This window comes from Stegostoma tigrinum, chromosome 9 (assembly GCF_030684315.1).
Source record: "Stegostoma tigrinum isolate sSteTig4 chromosome 9, sSteTig4.hap1, whole genome shotgun sequence".
NCBI lineage: Eukaryota > Metazoa > Chordata > Chondrichthyes > Orectolobiformes > Stegostomatidae > Stegostoma > Stegostoma tigrinum.
Window position 1 is genome coordinate 90,486,218 of NC_081362.1, and position 23,050 is coordinate 90,509,267.

General features: G+C 45.6%; 2 protein-coding genes across 2 annotated transcripts in view; one reads left to right on the forward strand and one right to left on the reverse strand.

Moving 5' to 3' along the window:
* heca (hdc homolog, cell cycle regulator) overlaps positions 1-15,458 on the forward strand; it is a 54,101-nt gene extending 38,643 nt beyond the window's left edge. The window contains exon 4 of the mRNA XM_048535918.2: positions 14,681-15,458. Coding sequence (XP_048391875.1) covers positions 14,681-14,824 — 144 coding nt within the window. The 3' untranslated portion in view covers positions 14,825-15,458. The remainder of the gene's footprint in view (positions 1-14,680) is intronic.
* Positions 7,853-23,050, reverse strand: part of txlnba (taxilin beta a) — a 40,699-nt gene continuing 25,501 nt past the window's right edge. The window contains exons 6-10 of the mRNA XM_048535914.2: positions 19,973-20,092; positions 19,001-19,075; positions 14,961-15,053; positions 12,262-12,357; positions 7,853-8,799 (exon numbers count right to left, since the gene is read on the reverse strand). Of these exons, the coding sequence (XP_048391871.2) occupies positions 8,032-8,799; positions 12,262-12,357; positions 14,961-15,053; positions 19,001-19,075; positions 19,973-20,092 (1,152 nt within the window). The 3' untranslated portion in view covers positions 7,853-8,031. The remainder of the gene's footprint in view (positions 8,800-12,261; positions 12,358-14,960; positions 15,054-19,000; positions 19,076-19,972; positions 20,093-23,050) is intronic.

The window sequence follows — 23,050 nt, forward strand, 5'->3', positions numbered from 1 at the left end:
GACCTCCAACAATCACAACCATCTTCCTCTGTACCAAGCATGATCCCTGATTTCCACCGCTAGGGTCCCTTTTCCACACTGGGTTAAATGTGGTATTGATCTTGAAGGTAGTCATTCGCCTGCCCTCTGGAGTTCCACATCTGAGGGAACCAAGGCTGTATTGAGGTCAGGATTGGGCGACCCTGGCAGAACCCAAACTGGGTGCCACTGAGGAGAGCGTTGCTGGTTGAGCAGGTGCTGTGTTGATAATGCTGATCTGTTGATGACCCCTTCTATCACTTTAGTGATAATCAAGAGCAGGCCGATAAGGGCGGTAATTGGCTGGGTTGGATTTGTCCTGCTTTTTCTGTGCAGGTCATAGCTGGACAATTGTTGGGTAGATTCTAGTGTTGTAAGTGTACTGGAATGGCTTGGATAAGGATGTTGAAAATTAATACACAAGTAAAACTCACTGTTCTCATTGTGACGGCCGCTAGTTTAGTTCATTAATGCTTTTGTTGAAATTATGGACACGTGTTAGATGATTGTCCTAAGCTTTAAAGTTTTTTAAAATTCATTCTTGGTGCCTCTGTCACTGACTAGGCCACCATTTATTGTCCATTCCTAATTGCCCAGAGGACAGCTAATAGTCAACTCCATTGCTGTGTGTCTGGAGTCACATGTCAGCCAGACTAGGTAAGTGCCTTAGTAAACCATATGGATTTTATCTGTTAGACATAGATGTATTGATTATGCTTTATTATAATAATTGATTATTAATTTAGAATGGACGTGGAGATGGTGTTTCCACTGTTAGGAGAGACCAGGACCTGAGGGTGCAGCCTCAGAGTGAAGGGGTGACCCTTCAGAACTGAGATGAGGAGGAACTTCTTCAGCCAGAGGATGGTGATTCTGTGGAACTCATTACCTCAGGGGGCTGTGAAGGCCAAGTCATTGAGTGTATTGTTAAGACAGAGACAGGTTTTTGATGAATAAAGGGATCAAAGGTTACAAGGAGAATGAGGCTGAGAAATGTATCAGCCATGGTTGAGCTGTAGTAGACCCGCTGGGCCGAATGGCCTAATGCTGCTACTATAGTTTATGAACTTCGTCAGTTCGTAAGGGGTGGGGAGTGTGTGTTTAGGGTGAAAGGGAAGAAATGGGAAAGTAGTGTAATGGCTGTAATCGGATCTACTGTGATCTTATTGAATGGAGAAGTTGGCTCGATGGGCTGAATGGCCTACTGCTCCTAATTGAAGGAGTGCGGCACGGCCCATGGGGCACTCTTTCAGGTGGTGTGTTTGCTAACAACTGTACCTCAGAATTTAATTGGCTGGAAAGCATTTGAAATATCCTGACATAGCTATAGGTGCTACATGAAGATTACTCTCATTTTCTTGCAAACAGGGTCAAAGAGAGGTAATCTTTGCCCACTGAATTAAAATTATCTCTCGCACTGAACAGACATTTTAGCTTCAAACTACATTCACTACCTGAACAGGATTGTCTGCTCTGTCTTATTGTGAGCCAGTTGCAAAAACACTTATTGTTTGCAAGTTCAAAAAATTGTAATTTGCATCTGTTATGGCAAACTTAGAATATTTTCCCATGTTTCTGAATCTGATTGCTTGTTGGTACATAAGGAAGGTGAACTCTTGTGATGTGTCCTTTTTTCAAGTAAACTAAACTTATTTGGAATCTGGTAAGGTCATGAAGTGTCTTGACATTTTGGCTCAGTGGTTAGCACTGCTGCCTCACAGTGCCAGGAGCGTAGGTTCAATTCCACCCTCAGGTGGAGTTCGCACATTCCCTTTCTCTCCCCCCCCCCCCGCCGTGTCTGTGTGGGTTTCCTCCGGGTGCTCTGGTTTCCTCCCACAGTCCAAAGATGTGCAGGGTTTGTGGATTGGCCATGCTAAATTCTCCCATGATGGGCAGGTTAGGTGGGTTAGCCATGCAGAGTTACAGGGATAGGGTAGGTGGGTCTGAGTGGCTCTTCAGAGGGCTAGCACTGACTCAATGGGCTGATTGGCCCTTTCTATAGGTAAGGATTTGATGAAGAAAGAGTGGATGTGGAGAGAATATTGTCTGTTGTGGGAGAATATAGAGCCAGAGGTCACTGTTTCAGAATTAGGGGTTGGCAGTTTTTCCTCTGAGGGCTTGAGAGTCTTTGGAACTCTCTCTTCCTGAAAAGACAATGAAGCAAAGCCCTTGAATATTTGTAAGGCAGCTTGGGGTAGAACCTTGATAAGTAAAGTTTATGAAGGCAATGTGGAGTGAATTAGATCAGCCACGACATTATTGAACAGCAGAGCAAGCTCGAGGGGCCTACTACAATGCTGTACCAGAATTAGTGTATTTGTACGTAGACTTGAACGAAAGAAGCTGGAGACCAGTGCATTTTTGTGATTGACATGGTGGGTTTATGGGATTGGGAGGTTCTGAAGAACGTGCAGGATGTTTAAAACAGGAACTGAAATCTCCCCTCAGAACACAGTGACAGATACCCAGGACTGGGTTATATGATCCTGATGTCTCATGATATTTAAAAAAAACAGGCAACCAAAGGTTTATTTTTCAGGTTGTTTTGTTACTCTCTAATGTGTGCCGAGCAGTATGAGGTGATCAGAGGAAATGATACGCTTGTTGTAAACGATCCCCCAAGTTATCACAGAAGGAATTGTCATCATCCTCACAGTTCCCTGCCTTGAATACAGAACCTTGCATTCATGTAGCACCTTATTTGACACCTGACATGCTTCAGAGCCAATGTTGTGAAGCATGCTCGAGGCAGGAAATCTAGAGGCCAGTTTGAGCACAGCTAGCTCCTGCAATCGGTGAGGTAATGGCCAGGTCAGCCAGTTTTTAGTCTTGTGCACGACAGCTATTAGCATTTACATGGGACTTCTAATGTTCCTTAGCTTGTTCCAGTCTGGCTGAATTTCACACTTGTTCATATCCTGTACATCCCAGCCGAGCTCTGCCAGGTCACCAATAGCTCAAACTAACAAAGCAACCATGGTTATAACAGAGGTGCCTGTCAGAAACAAGTCACAGAGATAATGGGAACTGCAGATGCTGGAGAATTCCAAGATAATAAAATGTGAGGCTGGATGAACACAGCAGGCCAAGCAGCATCTCAGGAGCACAAAAGCTGACGTTTCGGGCCTAGACCCTTCATCTCTGATGAAGGGTCTAGGCCCGAAACGTCAGCTTTTGTGCTCCTGAGATGCTGCTTGGCCTGCTGTGTTCATCCAGCCTCACATTTTATTATCTAGAAACAAGTCACAGGTATTTTTAAGACAACAAGGTGTGGAGCTGGATGAACACAGCAGGCCAAGCAGCATCAGAGGAGCAGGAAAGCTGACGTTTTGGGCCTAGACCCTTCTTCAGACATGGGGGAGGGGAAGGGGGATTCTGAAATAAATAGGTAGAGAGGGGGAGGCGGATAGAAATTGGATAAAGGAGAAGATAGGTGGAATTTTTAAAGTGTCACTAGCACAGACACCAGGGGGAATGTTTTGTGAATCTTTTTGACTGTATCTACTGGCACCAGAGGGAATCTTTTGACTTACCTATGGTGTCTCCAATGCATAGACACCAGGGAGAATATTTTGACTGTGTTTACAGTGTCAGGAATGCAATGGAGAGCTGAGTGCATTTTCATGCAGTGCTTTTCGAACACCGTGGCAGATATAATGGAAGTGTAATGAGTCCTCAGTCAGAATGCAGTTCCTATACCTGCTTTTTATTAATGGTCAAGAGCTAAACTAAGCAGGAAAGTAGTTGAGGCATTAGGAGGGCTAACAGGGGTCATAAAATGTCTTTGATAAACAGAATTAAGGTGTTTTATACATATATAAACAGCAAGAGGGTAGCTGGGGAAAGGATAGGTCCACTCAGAGCTAAAGGAGGGAATTTATACAAAGAGCTGGAGGAAATGGGTGAGGAACTTATTTAGGACTTTACATCAGTATTCATGAAGGAGAAGGACGTGATGGGTGGTGAGTCTAGAGAGATGTGTGTTAACTTTCTAGGGCACGTTGATATAAAAAGGAAAGAGGTTTGGAAAAGCATTAAAGTACTTCATGTGATCTATTCCAGAATACCAAGAGAGGAAATTACTGGGATCTTTTACAAAATCTTGCATTCTGTTTAGTCACAGAAGAGGTCCCAGAAGACTTGGAGAAAGCTAACATTGTTCCTATGTCGAAGAAGAGCAACAGGAGTAATCTGGGAAATTACAGGCCGTTGAATCTTGCGTCAATGATAGAGAAGTTATTGGTGAAGATTTTTAGGAATGGGAAAAACATGGGTTTATTAGTGACAGCTAGCATGGCTTTGTGTAGGGAGGTCGTGTCTTACAAATCTGACTGAGTTTTGTTGAGGAAGAGGCAAAGATGATTGAGGGTAGTGTGGTGCTTATTGTTTACATGAACCTTAGCAAAATCATTGACAAACTCCCTCACGGCAGGCTGATATAAGAGGTGAAGTCACATGGGATCTGCAATGAGCTGGTAAGATGGATGAAAATTGGCTTAGTTATAGAAGGCAGAGGGTAGCAGTGGAAAGGTGTTTGTTCGCCTGGAGATCTATGACCAGTGGTGTTCTGCAGGGATCAGTGCTGATCCCCCTGTTCTTTGTAACATACATAAATGATTTGGATAAGAAGGCAGGTGGTCGGATTGGTAAATTTGTGGATGACACAAAGATTGGGGGAGCTAGATATGGTGAGGAGGATTGCCAGAGGAGGCGGCAGGAAATGGATAGGCTGGAGAATTGGGTGGGGAAATGGCAGATGGAGTTTAATCTAGACAAATGTAAGATGATGCAGTTTGGAAGGTCTAATGTAGGAGGGAAGCATACAGTAAATGGCAGAACCCTTAGTAACATCAGCATGCAGGGGGATCTAGGTGTACAGGTCCACAGTTCCCTGAAAGTGACAACACAAGTGGATAAGGTGGTCAAGAAGACACACGACATGCTTACCTTCATCGGTTGTGGCACGGAATGTAAAAATTGGCAAGTCATGATGCAGCTAAAGTCTAGAACTTTAGTTAGACTACATTTTGAGTATAGTGTGCAGTTCTGGTCAGCATACTACCAGAAGGATATGGAGGCTTTGGAGAGGGTATAGAAAAGGTTTACCAGGATGTTGCCTGGTTTGGAGGGCATTAGCTGTGAGAAGAAATTGGACAAACTTCGTTCATTTTCATTCGAGTGCTGAAGGCTGAGGGGTGACCTGATAGAAGTTTACAAAATGATGACACACATGGATTGAATGGATAGCCAGAGGTCTTTTTCTCCTGCGGTTGCGAATGTCAGCTACTTGGGAAAGATTGAAGGTAAGGGGGTATGAGAAACAAGTGTTTTACACAGAGGACGGTAAGTGCCTGGAATGTGCTGCCAGTGGAGGTTGTTGCTATTGTATCCGCTTCAATGTTTGAGAGGCCCCTTAACAGATACATGAATAGGCAGGAAATAGATGCAAAAGATGTTTAGTTTAGATTAACATCATATGTTGGCAAAGGCTTAGTCGACTGAAGGGACTGGTCCTGTGCTGTACTGTTCTTTTGTACTGTACTTTGTTCTTCTTTTGTTCAATGGTGTTGAGAAACGTATCAGCCATGACCATATAGTGGAGCAGACTCGATGGGCTGAATGGCCTAATTCTGCTCCTCTATAGTCTTTATGGTAATGGGACAGCAAGCATGAAGGGAATCAACTAGAATCAAAAACAGTTAGATGCTGCCTTGGAACTGGGGAGAAAACTGTGGAAATTGAATTTCGGGCAACCAAAAGCTCTCCACTCAAAATATTTGTGGGGTGTGCAATGCACCTGATGAAGATTTGGCATTTATCGAAATATATTCACTGGCTGTGGGTGCCACTGGCTAGGGAAGCATTCATTGTCCATCCCTAAATGCCCTTGAGAAGGTGCTTGTCTCCTTTGAACAGTTGTAGACCACTTGGTGTAGGGACACCTCCAGTGCTATTAGGGAAGGAATTCCGGGATTTTGACCCAGAGACACCGAAGGAGCGGTGAGATATTTCCAGATCAGGATGGTGAGTGACTTGGAGAGGAACTTGCTGCTGGTGGTGTTCCCATGTATTTGCTGCCCTTGTACATTTGCAGGTTTGACGGGTGATGTTTGGAGACTCAATGAGCAGCTGTAGTAGATCGTGTAGATGGTACACACTGCTGCTTCTGAGTGTTGCTGACAGAGGGAGTGGAAGCTTGTGGATGTGGTGCTAATCAAGTGGACTGCTTTGTTCTGGATGGTGTCAAGCTTCATGAACATTGTTAGATCTGCACTCGTCCAGACGAATGGGGAGTATTCCATTGCACTCCTGACGTGTGCCTAGTGGATGGTAGACAGACTGTGGGGAGTCAGGCGGTGAGTTAAACATTCTTGTGTTTGTGCTGATGAGTTCAATACAGAAGGTATTGCCAGTCGATCTCTCATTTAATCAGCAATAAAGTTCTGCTCTGCCAAGCAACTGGGTACAGAATTAATTACAATACTTCAGGAAGGGAGATTGAACCTTTTTTGGAAAAAAAACTTTTTAATTGGGATGTGGGCACTGCTGATTGGACTAGCATTTGTTAACTGTCCATCTCTAGAAGTTGGTGTTTTGTATTCTTGAACCGCTGCAGTCCATGCGGCGCAGGAACATTCAGTGCAGTTCTGTGTAGGCAGTTTGAATGGGTCTCTTGGGCATTTCAGAGGGTGGGTCTGGAGTCACGTATAGGACAGACCAGATAAGGGCAGCAGCTCACCTTCCTGAAGGGAATGTCTTTGAAACCGAGTGGTTTCATCACTGTTGTTAATCATAATGTTTAATTTCAAATTGATTTAATTAGTTAAGGCTCCCATGGTGTGTTTTGAATTCATCTGGGGGAATCTTGGTGAGATCCGAAGAAATCACAGTGAAATTTGAGTTCTTGTGTATCAGTGAGTTTTGAATGTGTCACAGTAGGGCTCTGAGAGTGTCACTGTGTTCTGAGTGAGCTGTAAGTGTGTGGCAGTGAGTCAGAGTGCAATATGCTGTTCTGAATGTATGAAACAAACAAAGAAACCTACAGCTCAGGAACAGGCCCTTCGGCCCTCCAAGCCTGCGCCGATCGAGATCCTCTGTCTAACCTGTCATCTATTTTCTAACGGTCTGTGTCCATTTGCTCCCTGCCCGTCCATGTACCTGTCCAAATATATCTTAAAAGACGCTAACATGTCTGCGTCTACCACCTCCGCTGGCAATGCGTTCCAGGCACCCACCACCCTCTGTGTAAAGAACTTTCCACGCATATCTCCCTTAAACTTTCCTCCTCTCACTTTGAGCTCATGACCCCTAGTAACTGAGTCCCCCAGTCTGGGGAAAAAGCTTTTTGCTATCCACCCTGACTATACCCCTCACGACTTTGTAGACCTCAATCAGGTCCCCCCTCAATCTCCGTCTTTCTAATGAAAATAATCCTAATCTACTCAACCTCTCTTCATAGCTAGCACCCTCCATACCAGGCAACATCCTGGTGAACCTCCTCTGCACCGTCTCCAAAGCATCCACACCCTTTTGGTAATGTGGCAACCAGAACTGTATGTAGTACTCCAAATATGGCCGAACCAAAGTCCTATACAACTGCAACATGACCTGCCAACTCTTGTACTCAATACCTCGCCCAATGAAGGAAAACATGCTATATGCCTTCTTGACCACCCTATTGACCTTCGTGGTCAACTTCAGGAAACAATGGACCTGAACACCCAGATCTCTCTGTTCATCAATTTTCCCTAGGACTTTTCCATTTACTGTATACGTGAGAGATGTGAAAAATCTTCCACCATTTATCACTGAGATAGATTAGGTCTAATTGTATGTGTTCACAAAATGCACTGGAAATAAGTGTTTTTCTTATGAGTCAGTGTGAAGAAAGGAAAAGAAAACCACAGAGTCGAGACATATTTACATTTGACCGCACAGAATGTTGGGAAGCAAACCCATGTTTTAACAGTAAGTGTTAATAATTGATAGACAGCGTCTGATTATGCCTTCCAATTAGTCAACAGCATCCATGTCTGTCTCTTCTATCTGCCTCACAATCTCCTCCTGGACAGGCCTCTGTCCCTCTGTGGAACCTCCTGCTTCCCAAACAGCTTCTGGAACTGGCACAGGAGCAGGAGCAGAATCAAGAACTGGAATTGGAGCTGGAGTCAAATTCTGCTTTGGAGCTGGAGCGGGAGCAGATTCAAGAACTGGAACTGAACTAGAAACTGATACAGACCCCAGAACTGGAGCTGGAGCAGGAGTAGAATCTAGAGCTGGAGCTGGAGCAGGAGTAGAATCTAGAGCTGGAGCAGGAGTAGAATCTAGAGCTGGAGCTGGAGTAGGATCCGGAACTGGTGTGGGTGTTTCTGTAGCATTGTTTACCCCTGCCTGGTTTCCTTGTAATACGGACCTTAAAGCCTCTGTGATTGATGTCGGAGTTTCTGTCTCAGGCTCCAGTGCATTTTCATTGCCCATGAATTCATCTGTGTGGATTGAATCCTCTGCAGGATGCACCACTTGGAAGGCTATGGCCAGACGCTGCTGTCGGCTTTCTCCCAGAGCGGAGTTCAGGGTTGTCTCTGCACCTTTCTCCTCCTGCTCCTGTTTCTCAACACTCTTTGTTTCATCCACCTGGGACTCTGGTTGTTCTTCCCTGACGCGGACATTCATAATCCTCTTGTAGAGCTCAGTCCTTTCCTCCTGCAGAGCTCTGCAAAGGTTTTCCAACCTCTGGATCTTCAGTTGAAAGCACTCGTATTCCTTGGATCGCAGTTCTCTCTGTAACAGAGGACCGCAGGGCAAGATTAATGCTGTGCTGAAGGAGGCCATTCAGCCCACAGTGCCTGTGTCATCCCTGACCAAGATCTATCCTGATAATTCTAACTCCTCCTTGTTTCCAAGGTTTTGTAAATTGTTACTTTTCAAGTATTCATCCAATTTCCTTTTGGAAGTTATATTGTACCTGCTTCCACCACCTTTTTCAGGCCGAATATTCCAGGTTCCTTAATCAGCTTTATTCAAGCTGACATTGGGGCTTAAAGAGATAGTGGTACTGTAGGTTTGGAAACACTGAGTGGTATTACAACTAAACACTTAATCTAGAGACCCCAGGTAATGTTCTGGGGACCTGGCTTTGAATCCTGCCATGGCAGATGGTGGAATTTGAATTCATTAAAAAAAATCTGGAATTAAGAGTCTCATGATGACCATAAATCTGTTGTCGATTGTCAGAAAAACCCGCTTCCTTCACTCAGAGATAGTAGGAACTGCAGATGCTGGAGTCTGAGATAACAAGGTGTGGAGCTGGATGAACACAACAGGCCGAGCAGGAAAGCTGACGTTTCTTTCTTCAGAAGAAGGGTCCAGACCCGAAACGTCCTGTTCCTTTGAAGCTGCTTGGCCTGCTGTGTTCATCCAGTTCCAGCTATCCCATTTGCTTCACTAATGAAGGAAACTGTCATCCTTACCTTGTCTGGCCTACATGTGACTCTCGGCGCACAGCAGTGTGGTTGACTCTCAGAGCCATAGAGATATGCCACATGGAAGCAGACCTTTTGATCCAACTCATCCATGCTGACCAGGTATTGTATATTAATCTGGTCCCATTTTCCAGCATTTGGCCCATGTCCCTCTAAACCCTTCCTATTCATATACCATCCAGATTCCTTTTAAATGTTGTAATTGCACCAGCCTCCACCACTTTCTCTGGCAGCTCATTCTGTATATGTACCACCCTCTGCATGAAAATGTTGCCCCTTAGGTCCCTTTTGTATCTTACTCCTCTCACCTCAAACGTATGCCCTCAAGCTTTGGACTCCCCTACCCTGGGGGAAAGATCTTTACTATTCACCCTATCAATGGCCCTCATGATTTTATAAACCTCTATAAGGTCACATCTCAGTTTCACTACCCTTGGGCAGTTAGGGATGGGCAATAAATGCTGGCCCAGTCAGCAATGCCCTCATCCCATGAATGACTGAAAAATAAACCTGGCTCAAGTCGAGATTGAGAGAAGAATGGGTATGGAGCCCATCGACCTCAGTTGTACAGTTGGCTCTGTGACAGCCATTGCTCAGGGCCATTGATCACTTGTGAATTACCAGGCCACGCCTCGTCTTCAGGCATAAAGCGCTGCTCTAGTCGTTTCCTTCAGCAGCTTTTAAAATTTATTTCTTTGCATCAAATCTTTCCACTCACCAAAAGAAGTCAAAACTGGTGATCAGTTTTAGCCAGGGTTCGGTGGGTAAGTGCTCTGGGTCAGAATCTGGTTAGTCTTAGTCCCGCATCAGAGACCAGAGTTTGTCATCTTTCAGTGTAGATGTCACGGGAGCTCTACTCTATTGGGGGTGCTGCCTTTCAGATGAAGCACTGAACCATAACCTTTCGAGCTAAAAATCCCACGGCCCTATTTTGAAGAGGACCGGTAGCAGGGGGTAAATGTGGGGAATTCTTAAGTGCATCTTGGTTAATATTTATTCCCCCCCCCCAAGCCTACAATACTATAAAAGAACCACAATGAATTGAGTCTGGTTTGGGTTTTTAACTGGATAGCTTTATGGTTAGATATTTTGTCATCAACTTTTTCAGAGATGTTACGAAGAAAAGCAGAAGTTGCTGGAAAAGCTCAGCAGGTCTGGCAGCATTTCTGTGAAGGAAGAAACAGAGTTAACGTTTCGGGTCCAGTGATCCTTCCTCAGAACTGATGGTGGCTGGGAAAACGTCAGTTTATATGCAGAAAATAGGGAGGTGGGAAATCAACAAATATTCCCCCTCCCAGCCTGATCATTATTACCTCCTTTGTCTGTCCAACTGCTCTTCTCCCTGTTTGGGCTCTATCCTATTGTTTACTCCCTACCTCAAACACCTCCCTATTTTCTGCATATAAACTGACGTTTTCCCAGCCACCAGCAGTTCTGAGGAAGGGTCACCGGACCCGAAATGTTACTTCTGTTCTTTTCATTCATAGATGCTGCCAGGCCTGCTGAGCTTTTCCAGCAACTTCTGTTTTTGTTCCTAATTTACGGCATCCACAGTTCCTTTGTTTCTTTCCTTCGGAGATGTTATTACATTACAGCATTAAAACTGAGGGAGGACATGATTGAGGTGTTGGAGATTATGAGGCGTATGGACACGCTGAATAGGGATTTGCTGTTCTCTTTGGTCGAGGGGCCAATCACAAGAGGTCATTGCTTTAGAGAAAGGGTCGGGGGATTTGGGGGGAAAAAAAGCTTTTTCACTCAGCAGATGGTGGGGATCTGGAATACACTGCCTGGGAAGCGAGGTGGACGCTGGAGATCTTACAACCTTACCAAAAATATTTGGATGAGCACTTACAATATTGTAACTTCCAAGAATGTGGGGCAAATGCAGGAAATTTGGGATCTGCGCACTTTTAGTGGTAGGTATGTCAGTGCAGAGTTGATGAGCCAAAGGGCCTTTTCTGCACTGCATGAATCTAAACCTCTGGCAGAGTTGGGACCTGAATACAGGTCTCCTGGCTCAGAGGTAGGGACACTGTCACAGGACTATAAGCATACATCAGCTTCATGATTCTTTGAAATAAAAATTAATTCATGGATGTGGGTGTCAATAGCTGGAGCTGCATTTCCTGACCATTCCTAATTGGTCGTGAACTGAATGGGCCATTTCAGAGGGCAGTTATGAGTCATTGCTGTGGGTCTGGAGTCACGTATGGATTGGACATGGTAGGGATTTCTCTAAAGAAAACCAGACACATTATCTTGTTCTTTTATATCGCCAGATGGTTTTTTCAAACAATAATCAAATAGTTGCTGTGATCACCATCACTGAGACTAGATTCGTGAACTGATTTTAAATTCCACAAGCTGTTATGGCAGAATTTTAGCAGATGTCCTTAAAAGCTTTAGCCTGGACTTCTTTGATGGCTAGACTAGTGACAATTCCACCCTCTCCAGGATTGGATGCTGCATGTGGCTCAGGGTCATGAGTCCTGTGCTAATGTGTTCGAGGGAACGTTCCAGCCCTCAAACCTTGGTGGTCTCCAACTCTTCTGCATTGCGCCCCAGCCACTGCTCTCCCATGCCGTACCTGGTGCCCATCACCACCATCCCAAGGGAGAATGATGGAAGCCCTGTGTCTGCCACCTTTGAACGAATTGAATTGGCTGCTCCCTCGTCAAGGAGACGGAGGTGGGCGGAGCTGAAACCCATGAATCCTAAGAGATGGGCCCTTGCGTTCAAAGGCAGGATCAATCCTCACCTCATCAATCATGTCCAGGAGAGTCTTGTTGCAGGATTCCCACTTGGTTTTCCACATTATTGTCTCCTTTTCAAGTTTCTTCATCCTCTTTGTCATCTGTAAGTGTGGAATGAAGGGGTTTATAACCGGGGAAGCATGTTCCATTTCAGCACACCACAATGCCTTCTCACTCCCCTCCGCATACAATACCTTATGGGTCTAACACCACGTTTCTGAGACCCGAGCACATACACTAGGTTGCTACTTTCTCGGATGCTAATCTGAGGCTGTCTGTGTTGGTATAAATGATCCTATGGTGCTACCGAAAGAACAGGGCAACTGTACTGTGGATTTTATCCTTAAAACCCGCCTCTGCTAACATGGACTAAATGGTCATTTTTCAGATTTCAGACACGTCACAGAAGTCATTTGAATATTTAGTGAAGCTGTGAAGTGTACTGTACAAACACAGGCTTTGTCTTAATTTCATCACTGAGCCGTTTGGTATAGAGACATCCTCATCTCTCACACCAGATCCAAACCATTTATCCAACTGGTTCCCGTATTCCCTCCACAGTAATGACGACTCTTCAACAATGGTCCAAATGCGCTGGAGTAATTCACCAGGCTTGATCTACAGCACTTTGCAAATCTCTACCATCTCCAAAGATCAGGGCAGCAGATACATGGGAACATGGCCAACTGGAAAACCTCCATTAGGTCAGTCATCAGCCTGACTTGGAAATATGTTACCATTCCTTCACTGTCGCTGGGTCAAATGCCTAAAACTCCCGTCTGAATAGCACTGCAAATGCCGTCCACCCCAAGGTCTGTGTAGTGATTCAACTACTTACCCCTCAATCGATATTGTTCAAGTAGATGATCTAGTCATTTTCAAGATGTTGTTTGTGGAATCTTGCTGCATATAAACCAGCTACTGCATTTCCTACATTACAACAGCAACTACATAACAAAACAATGCTCACCCACACTTTCTCCACTATAATTAGGGATGAGCAATAAATGTTAGCCCACGCTCCTTGAATGAATAACAAAAAAAAATGCTTTGGTACACTCTGACTTAATGAAAGGCTCTATATTAGTGGAAATTTGGCATTTGTTCTCTCAAGACTTTCCCTTTTTGCAAATGGGTGCAACTGAGACTTCAGTCTGTTGAAAGTCTGACCATGTGATTTGTTTCATGTTTATTCGTCCTTGGGTGAGGTATGTTTCATCCTGTCTGCCTCCCTCCTGCTTTCATTTTAACCAATATCTCTGATGTGTCTGCAACATCATCACTGCTTCGCATTGTGGGGGCTCTGATATTTCCAAACTGCTAAACAAAAATCACCAAAAACCGCAGCACCAAAACCCACGCTAACAGCATAGACAGTGAAATACTATGTGAACTATATCCCAAATGGTGGCAACAGCAGGTCACATCTTTGGCTCAGCGTGAGTGGGATATTAGACCCAGTTCCAATCCTAACTTATAACTCGGGCCGATGCTATGCTGAGTGAGTACGGCACTGTCAGGGGAACTGACATTAAACCAAGGCCCTGTCTCCTTCCTCCACTGGATGCAAAATATCCCAGGGCAATGTTCTGAGGAAAAGCAATCATCATTGATCATAGAATCCCTATGGTGTGGAAACAGGCCCTTCAGCCCAACAAGTCCACACTGACCCTCAGAGCAACCCACTCAGACCTATCTCCCTATAACTCACCTCATCTACACATCCCTGAACACTATGGGGCAATTTCCCACGCCCAATCCACATAGCCTGCACATCTTTGGACTATGGGAGGAAACCAGAGCAAAGCCACACAGACATAGGGAGAATGTGCAAATTCCACACAGATAGTCACCCAAGAGTGGAATCAAACCCAGGTCCCTGGTGCAGTAAGGCAGCAGTGCTAACCACTGAGCCAGTATGCCACCCTGCAAGATCATACTCATCCAGTGTCCTGCCCAGTATTTACTCCTCAATTAACATCATTAAAATAGACGGATCTGGTCAAATTCTCATTGGTCTTTGTGGGATCTTCCTCTGTGCATTTCTGCATTTCCCACATTACAACAGTGACCACACTTCAAAAAATACTTCAGTGATAATGGGAACTGCAGATGCTGGAGAATCCAAGGTAACAAAGTGTGGAGCTGGATGAACACAGCAGGCCAAGCAGCATCTTAGGAGCACAAAAGCTGATGTTTCAGGCCTAGACCCTTCATCAGAGAGGATGACGGATCTCTCTGATGAAGGGTCTAGGCCCGAAACGTCAGCTTTTGTGCTCCTGAGATGCTGCTTGGCCTGCTGTGTTCATCCAGCTCCACACTTTGTTATGAAAAAATACTTCATTGGCTTTAAATAGTTTTGAAGTGTCTTGCCAAAGTTGCTGTATAAATGCAATTTATTTATTTATTTTGATATGCCTCTAGATGACAAACAATCAAGGGTTTAATTCATCTGCCAAGACTTTGGGAAGAATTTGCATGAAAGCACGTGAGCCTGGTGGACATGGTGACAGGCAGAGGGGTACGCCATTCTTAACTGTCTGTGCTCAGATCCATGTGTGGCGCTAGAGAGCCTTGACCCCCAGAAACCTCGCAAAATACTCCCTCTTCCTTCCCGAATCAGGACAAGCATCAAAGTCTGTGTGGACCCTATCTTCCCTCACTTGGAAATTAAGTGATCTCCGTCAAATTCAAAGCTCCTGACCTTTTCCATGTCCTGTTTGAAGTTGCTGAATGTTTCATTGCTCTTTGTCAGTGTTCCCTGGAACTCCTCAAACTTCTCAGCATATAGCTTGAGCTGGAGAGAGAAAGATAGAGACAGAAAGAGGACATGGATCAAATCTGAGAGTTAGGAATTGGGATTGTCTTTCTGTGTAGTAGATTTCGTGTCACTTTAAGTTATTTTCTTTTCTCTAAACATGAACGATCATCTCCAAGCAACAAGGACAGAACAAACTCAATAAAGGTCTTCAAGATCACAGAATTAAATAAGCTGACATCTTAGAACTATCTGGCACCACATGTAACTGTTTTCAATGCTGGGCTTAAGAAAAATAAAACAGAAACAGATAGCGCTGGGGAAACCGAGCAGGTCTGGCAGTATCAGTGGGGAGAGAAACAGAGTTAACATTTTAGAGTCCAGTAATCTGCCAGATGCTACCACACCTGCTCCAACCCCATCTGTTTTTTGTTTTAGATTTCCAGCAACTGCAGTTCTTTTAATTTTTTGTGTAGAAAATAAAAGTTTTGTTTGCGTAAAGGAAGAAAACTGATCTTCATGTGAAGGTGGGAAGGGGCACTCTCTGAGTGATTAAAATCATTGCCCAGTGCCCATATCTGGAATAATCAAATGGGTGATTGACACAGACTAAGCTTTCAGCCCCTAGAAATCAGGTAGGTTCACATGTCTTTGGGGATCAGGGGTCAGTCCTTGACAGGTAACAGTCTGGGCAACTATCTCCTTCAGATAAGGGATGAAATCAGAAGAGGAGGAAGAAATGTCTATGAGCCTTTCAGTCAAAGACAAAGATGCTTCCTCCATCACTTTGGAAAGGGAAGAAAATAGAATTCAGGCCACAACTGGATCAGCCCACAACAGCATAAGCAGGCTGGATAGGCTGTCACAAATATGTAGTTATAATTTAAACATTTTGGAGCAATATTCTTTTAAGATTGACCATAAGAAATAGGAACCTAGGTAGGCCATTCAGCCCCTCGGGCCTGCTCCATCATTCAACAAGATTATGGCTGACAGGAGTGTTAAAACACGGATCGCAATAGTCACTCGACTTCTCTTGTGGATTTGACTCCATTTGGATCCTGGCCATTTCTAGTGTGAGGAGGATTGCAAGAAACATTAGAAATTCAATGATGTTTTAGCAAAGTTGAACATAAACTCATTGACTTCCCCAAAGGTGTGAATATCTCCTCCTACCACTCCAAACTCAGAAAATAGGAGCTAATGCAGTGAATGGCTGTTGTGGTTAAAAAGTTAACCAGCCGAGCCAAAAGACAATGGATGCGACTGTACAATGGACATACACTGACCGATGGATAGACTGTAATATGGGCATGGACTTACACTGACCGATGGATGGGACTGTACTATGGGCATGGACTTACACTGACCGATGGATGGGACTGTACTATGGGCATGGACTTACACTGACTGATGGATGGGACTGGACTATGGGCATGGACATTGACTGATGGATGGGACTGGACTATGGGCATGGACTTACACTGACTGATGGATGGGACTGGAGTATGGGCATGGACTTACACTGCCTGATGGACGGGACTGTACTATGGGCATGGACTTACACTGCCTGATAGATGGGACTGTACTATGGGCATGGACTTACACTGACTGATGGATGGGATTGTACTATGGGCATGGACTTAGACTGACTTATGAATCGGACTGTACTATGGGCATGGACTTACACTGACTGATGGATGGGACTGTACTATGGGCATGGACTTACACTGACCGATGGATGGGACTGTACTATGGGCATGGGCTTACACTGACCGATGGATGGGACTGTACTATGGGCATGGACTTACACTGACTGATGGATGGGACTGTACTATGGGCATGGACATAGACTGACTGATGGATGGGACTGTACCATGGGCATGGACTTAGACTGACTGATGGATGGGACTGTACTATGGGCATGGACTTACACTGACTGATGGATGGGACTGTACTATGGGCATGGACTTACACTGACTGATGGATGGGACTGTACTATGGGCATGGACTTACACTGACTGATGGATGGAACTGTACTATGGGCATGGACTTACACTGACTGATGGATGGGACTGTACTATGGGCATGGACATAGACTGACTGATGGATGGGACTGTACCATGGGCATGGACTTAGACTGACTGATGGATGGGACTGTACTATGGGCATGGACTTACACTGACTGATGGATGGGACTGTACTATGGGCATGGACTTACACTGACTGATGGATGGGACTGTACTATGGGCATGGACTTACACTGACTGATGGATGGAACTGTACTATGGGCATGGACTTACACTGACTGATGGATGGGACTGTACTATGGGCATGGACTTACACTGACTGATGGATGGGACTGTACTATGGGCATGGACTTACACTGACTGATGGATGGGACTGTACTATGGGCATGGACTTACACTGACTGATGGATGGGACTGTACTATGGGCATGGACTTACACTGACCGATGGATGGGACTGTATTATGTGCATGGACTTACACTGACTGATAGATGGGACTCTACTATGGGCAGGGACTTACACTGACTGATGGATGGGACTGTACTATGGGCATGGACTAACCAATGTTTATTCTGAAGCATAATTTGTCAGTTTGAGATAGCAGCTAACTTGGATTTTGTTCTCTATCGGATCAGACCAATTTGAGCAGCGATCTCAGCAGAAACTGTGAAGACAGCTTTAATTGTTGCAAACTGCAAGCTGCATGTGGGAGCTGGGACCAAGAGTTACAGAGGAGTCTGCCCAGGAAAAGAACTCGTCTCTGTCCTGCTGGAAAGGAACCCAGGTGCTTGTTTGAGGCCCTTGTATGGCTGAGCCAGTAGGGAAGAGGGACTTTAGCTTCTACCCTCAAGCTGCTATATCGATTACAAAGGCAAACTATGACTATTCGGCAACAGGAGCCATCCAGCTGCTGAAAACAACTCCTCAACCTTTGACCTTCACTCCACACATCCAGCTGCAACAAAATCCTAAAGAGCTAAACTGAATTTCATTTTTATAGCTACCGACTACCCCTATCTGCATCTCATTCTTTTTTCTGATGAAGTGTCTAGGCCCGAAATGTCAGCTTTTGAGATCCTAAGATGCTGCTTGGCCTGCTGTGTTCATCCAGCTCTACACCTTGTTATCTCTCATTCTTGTATTCATTTCGTTTGTAATTTCATCACTTTGACTTCAGTAACTTATAACAGTATAACAAGCTAACCTTGATTTCGTTTAAGACTAAAACTTCAGCGCTGGTTATTTCAAAATTGTTCCACTTGCAAATTGCAAAGGGGCTCTAAGTACCCATTTCTTAGCTCAAACAACACTTTGAGGAAACACCATGGTGTTGGTTTTGAGCTACAATTTCTCATGATCTTGACTTAGCCCACTAGGCATGTCCTGGCACTAGCCTTTCTATTGGAGCAGTCCCCCAACCCTATTTCTTCACCCATTTCCCACAAACTTTTATATATTATTCACATTAAAATGATAACCTCAAATGCCACATCCTTGCAACCTTCATTCACTGCCCAAAATACTTTCTCACCCATTGGCAGATTTCCTTCCTTCAGTAGACTATTCTGCAACAGTTGAATAATTCCATAAAATATTTAATTGGGATTGAACAACGTGGATGTAGAGTGTTACTTTTAGCATTGGATTGGCAGTTCTGAGGAAGGGTCACCAGACCCGAAACATTACCTGTGTTTTTTCCCTTCACAGATGCTGCCAGACCTGCTGAGCTTTTCCAGCAACTTTGTTCTTATTTATTGCTGTTTGTCAAGTCCTAGCTTCTTCTAAAGACTCAAGCTTCTTTCCCGACCAAACAGCATTATAAAGCTGATTGAAAAGCACCCACTGCTTGTTAATGCTGTATGTGTCTGTGTGATTTCTGGGTGAACCATGATCATGACATTGTAAGGAGTATAAATTTCAGTCTGTGAGCTCTGACTGAGTCCAGGCGCTGTTGTACCTGGGCTCGGAGCAGGGTTTCTTGTTCCTTCATGATGTTGGTTTGCAGCTTCCACTCTGATGCTTGATTCAGGAGCTGTTTGAAGAGAGAATGAGAAGACAGAGAAGCAGAGACCTCAAGCAATCACTTTAATCCAGGTTCCACCTGCACAAGAACAAGAGTGCCTGTGTTTCAGGCAAATATTTGGGACTCAACAGTAACTGTGTTGCTGCTGCAGCGTGAATGGGAAGGAAAAAGATGGTCCCTCAGGCCTGTCCCCCCCCCGCAACATTTCCTAATGGCTGCAACAGTGACTTGAGATGCTTCTTAAGCCTCCCATTCTCCCCCACTCTCACCCTCCTCCCACCACATTCCTGATTACAGATTGTGGATGGCATTGACCCCATGGACATAACCCTGTTTGTTATAATGAAGACAATAGTAGCTCCTTCAGTACAGCTCCCTATGATCTGGTTCTATTGGTACACACACACCTGTGGTCCTGGTGGATCAGTTTACAGATTCTCATTTGGAGAAAAGGCTGCAGCTCTAAATAAATCCCAAGCATACAGCTGTGGTCTCCTTGGGAAGTCTGACTCTTTAATGTTCCTGTGCTTTTATAGAATTCTTATGGTGCGGGAGCAGGCCATTCAACCCATTGAGTCCACACCAACCCTCTGAAAACACCCCACCCAATCCCTGTAACCCTACATTTCCCATGGCCGTCCACCGAACCTGTACATCTTTGGACTGTGGGAGGAAACCGGAGCGCCCAGAAGAAACCCACACAGACACAGGGAGAATGTGCAAACTCCACACAGTCGCTCACGGGTGGAATTGAACCCAGGCAGTTGGCGCTGTGAGGCAGCAGTGCTAATCACGGAGCCACCGTTCTAGCCTTTATGAGCATCTGGTTGTCCAGCGGTTGGTTGAATCGCTGACTGATCAATAGTTATAGACTGCTGTATGTGCCAAACACTGGCCAATACTTGCATAGTCTTTTTCTCGCTGGTGTCGTTCCTCTGCGTCCTTTATCAGCTCCTGTGCCTGTGCGAGCTTCGCATCCATCAGCTGTTGCTGTAGGTCCTTGTGCTTGAAGGCCTTTTCAAAGTGCTGGAGGAAAGACCACATGCAGAATGGTCAATGAGAACATCCCCAGCAACAGGCCATGACTGCTTTGGGGGGTCAATGAATCCTGACCTACTCAACCCTGCAGCTCTGTGAACCTTTGATCAGGCTTCATTAGACCACCCACCAGTGGGGACCCGGTATAATCACTGATACCAATGGGATCTAATGGGGGAATCTGCGCTCAGTATTACCAGTTTCCAAACATTCAACACATTCCTATGAAATCACTTCAGTCGGGACTTCAATCCTTGAAATATTTCCCCCCTGTAACTGGGAATGGAGGATAAATAGAGAGGCACAGGGAGATTCTGCAAATGAACAAAGAAGGGGATGTTCCACTCGGTTCGCAGTGTGCGGTATTCCTGGGATTTCATAATCAACGTTGAGCTTTGAGGACTTTCTATTGATCATTCGCAGGACATTGGGACCATTCTATGTTGGCCAAACCTGATTGGTCAACCCTGAACTGAGGGATCCGCTCAGCCATTTTCAGAGTTAACCTCATTGCGTTGGGTCTGGAGTCACGTGTAGGCCAGACCAGGTGAGGACAGGCGATTTCCTTCCCTGCACGATATTAGTGACTAATCTTTGGCACGCTGCACTGAGTAACATCTGGGAGAAACACTAACAGAGAATTTAAAGCAGCTTATTTCAATTGGCCCCAGCCTCCTCACCTATATCGTAATTCCTAATTCTGCCTCATTATTAGAGTGAGCGTTTAACAGGTAAATGTCAAGCCTGAGGCAGTGTGGAGAAATCCAGGTATCCTCATGGCTGACTGGATTGGCATCAAGACCATCCCATCTTTCTCAGGTGCCATCTCCTGTGGCTTTACATTCCTGCAGCAACTGAGAAAAGGTAAGCATATAAAGTAAGTGAGGAGGTTGGGTGGCAGGTGGGGTGAAGGGGTAAAGTGCTAGATGGGTGAGGGGGTAGTTTGCCAGACATGTGTGGGACAAGGTGCCATATAGGTGAGGGGTAAGGCGACAAGCGAGTGAGGGGGTGCAAAACCGTGCAGATGCTGGCTTATAGTGCTAGGTGGGTGAGGGTTACTGGAGCCAGGTGGGTGAGGGTTACTGGTGTCAGGTGGATGAGGGTTACTGGAGCCAGGTGGGTGAGGGTTACTGGTGTCAGGTGGGTGAGGGTTACTGGTGTCAGGTGGATGAGGGTTACTGGTGCCAGGTGGGTGAGGGTTACTGATGCCAGGTGGGTGAGGGTTACTGGTGTCAGCTGGATGAGGGTTACTGGTGTCAGGTGGGTGAGGGTTACTGGTGCCAGGTGGGTGAGGGTTACTGATGCCAGGTGGGTGAGGGTTACTGGTGTCAGGTGGGTGAGGGTTACTGGTGTCAGCTGGATGAGGGTTACTGGTGCCAGGTGGGTGAGGGTTACTGGAGCCAGGTGGATGAGGGTTACTGGTGTCAGGTGGGTGAGGGTTACTGGTGCCAGGTGGGTGAGGGTTACTGATGCCAGGTGGGTGAGGGTTACTGGTGTCAGGTGGGTGAGCGTTCCTGGTGCCAGGTGGGTGAGGGTTACTGGTGCCAGGTGGGTGAGGGTTACTGGTGTCAGCTGGATGAGGGTTACTGGTGTCAGGTGGGTGAGGGTTACTGGTGCCAGGTGGGTGAGGGTTACTGGTGTCAGGTGGATGAGGGTTACTGGTGCCAGGTGGGTGAAGGTTCCTGGTGCCAGGTGGGTGAGGGTTACTGGTGTCAGGTGGATGAGGGTTACTGGTGCCAGGTCGATGAGGGTTACTGGTGTCAGGTGGGTGAGAGTTCAAAGGACTGGGTGAAGGGTATTTATGTCAGTTTAGGTGCCAGTTGGGTGAAAGGCTATAGGTGGTAAGTAGCTGAGAGGATATAGGTGCCAGGTCATTGGGGGTCTGTGTGTAGTGGACGAGCATCTAAAAGAGCCAGGTCAATGAGAGTAGGTTGCCAAATGGGTGAAGGGTTTTCAGTGTCAGGTGGATGTTGGGGCAGGTGTGTGGTGGCTAAGGGACTAGGGTGGCAGATAAGTGGGTGAGGACTGGCAGTATAAAAGGATGTCATGTTGAGAGGCCGGATTGTGTTGGTGGGAACTGGTGTGTGTGTGTGTGTGTGTGTGTGTGTGTGTGTGTGTGTGTGTTTAGGAATGGGTTGGGGAATGGTAGCGAGTTTTGAGAAGGGGAATGGTTTCAAGAGGGATGGGAGTTAGTGAGTGAGTTATGAGTTGTTTTGGGTTGGTGGGTGATGTGTTGAGTCTTTGGGAGGTTAGGGTTGGGGGTAGGGAGTCTGGTGTTAGTGTTGTGGGATAGATTGAGGATTGGTCTCATCCTGAGCTTCAGTATAGTGTTGAGTTTGGATGCCAGTTTAAAAGTTGACAGAAGTTCAAGTAAGTTTAGAGATAATGGGAACTGCAGATGCTGGAGAATTCCAAGATAATAAAATGTGAGGCTGGATGAACACAGCAGGCCAAGCAGCATCTCAGGAGCACAAAAGCTGACGTTTCGGGCCTAGACCCTTCATCAGAGAGCATGATGAAGGGTCTAGGCCCGAAACGTCAGCTTTTGTGCTCCTGAGATGCTGCTTGGCCTGCTGTGTTCATCCAGCCTCACATTTTATTATCTTCAAGTAAGCTTAATTGCTCTGACATTCCCACGTACAGCTCAGATGAGTGAATTGGAATTCTTTTAGATTTAGGAACATTCTCGGAGTGTTCCAGACATCAACTGATTACTCATTGGAAATATAAACTTCCAAGCCAAACCCATAGAGTCAGCTACATCAACAATTCTGTAGGATACAGCCTACACTGGAGCAAAGATTGTGTGCTGCTTGCGAAATTGAGGCTGTTATCTTTCCACCCTTTTATTTATTTCATCCTGGGCTGTAAATCCAGAAGAATATAAACCAGCAATGGGTAGCCCTGGCTGCTGAGTGTACAAGTGCACTCCCCACAGGGGCCCAG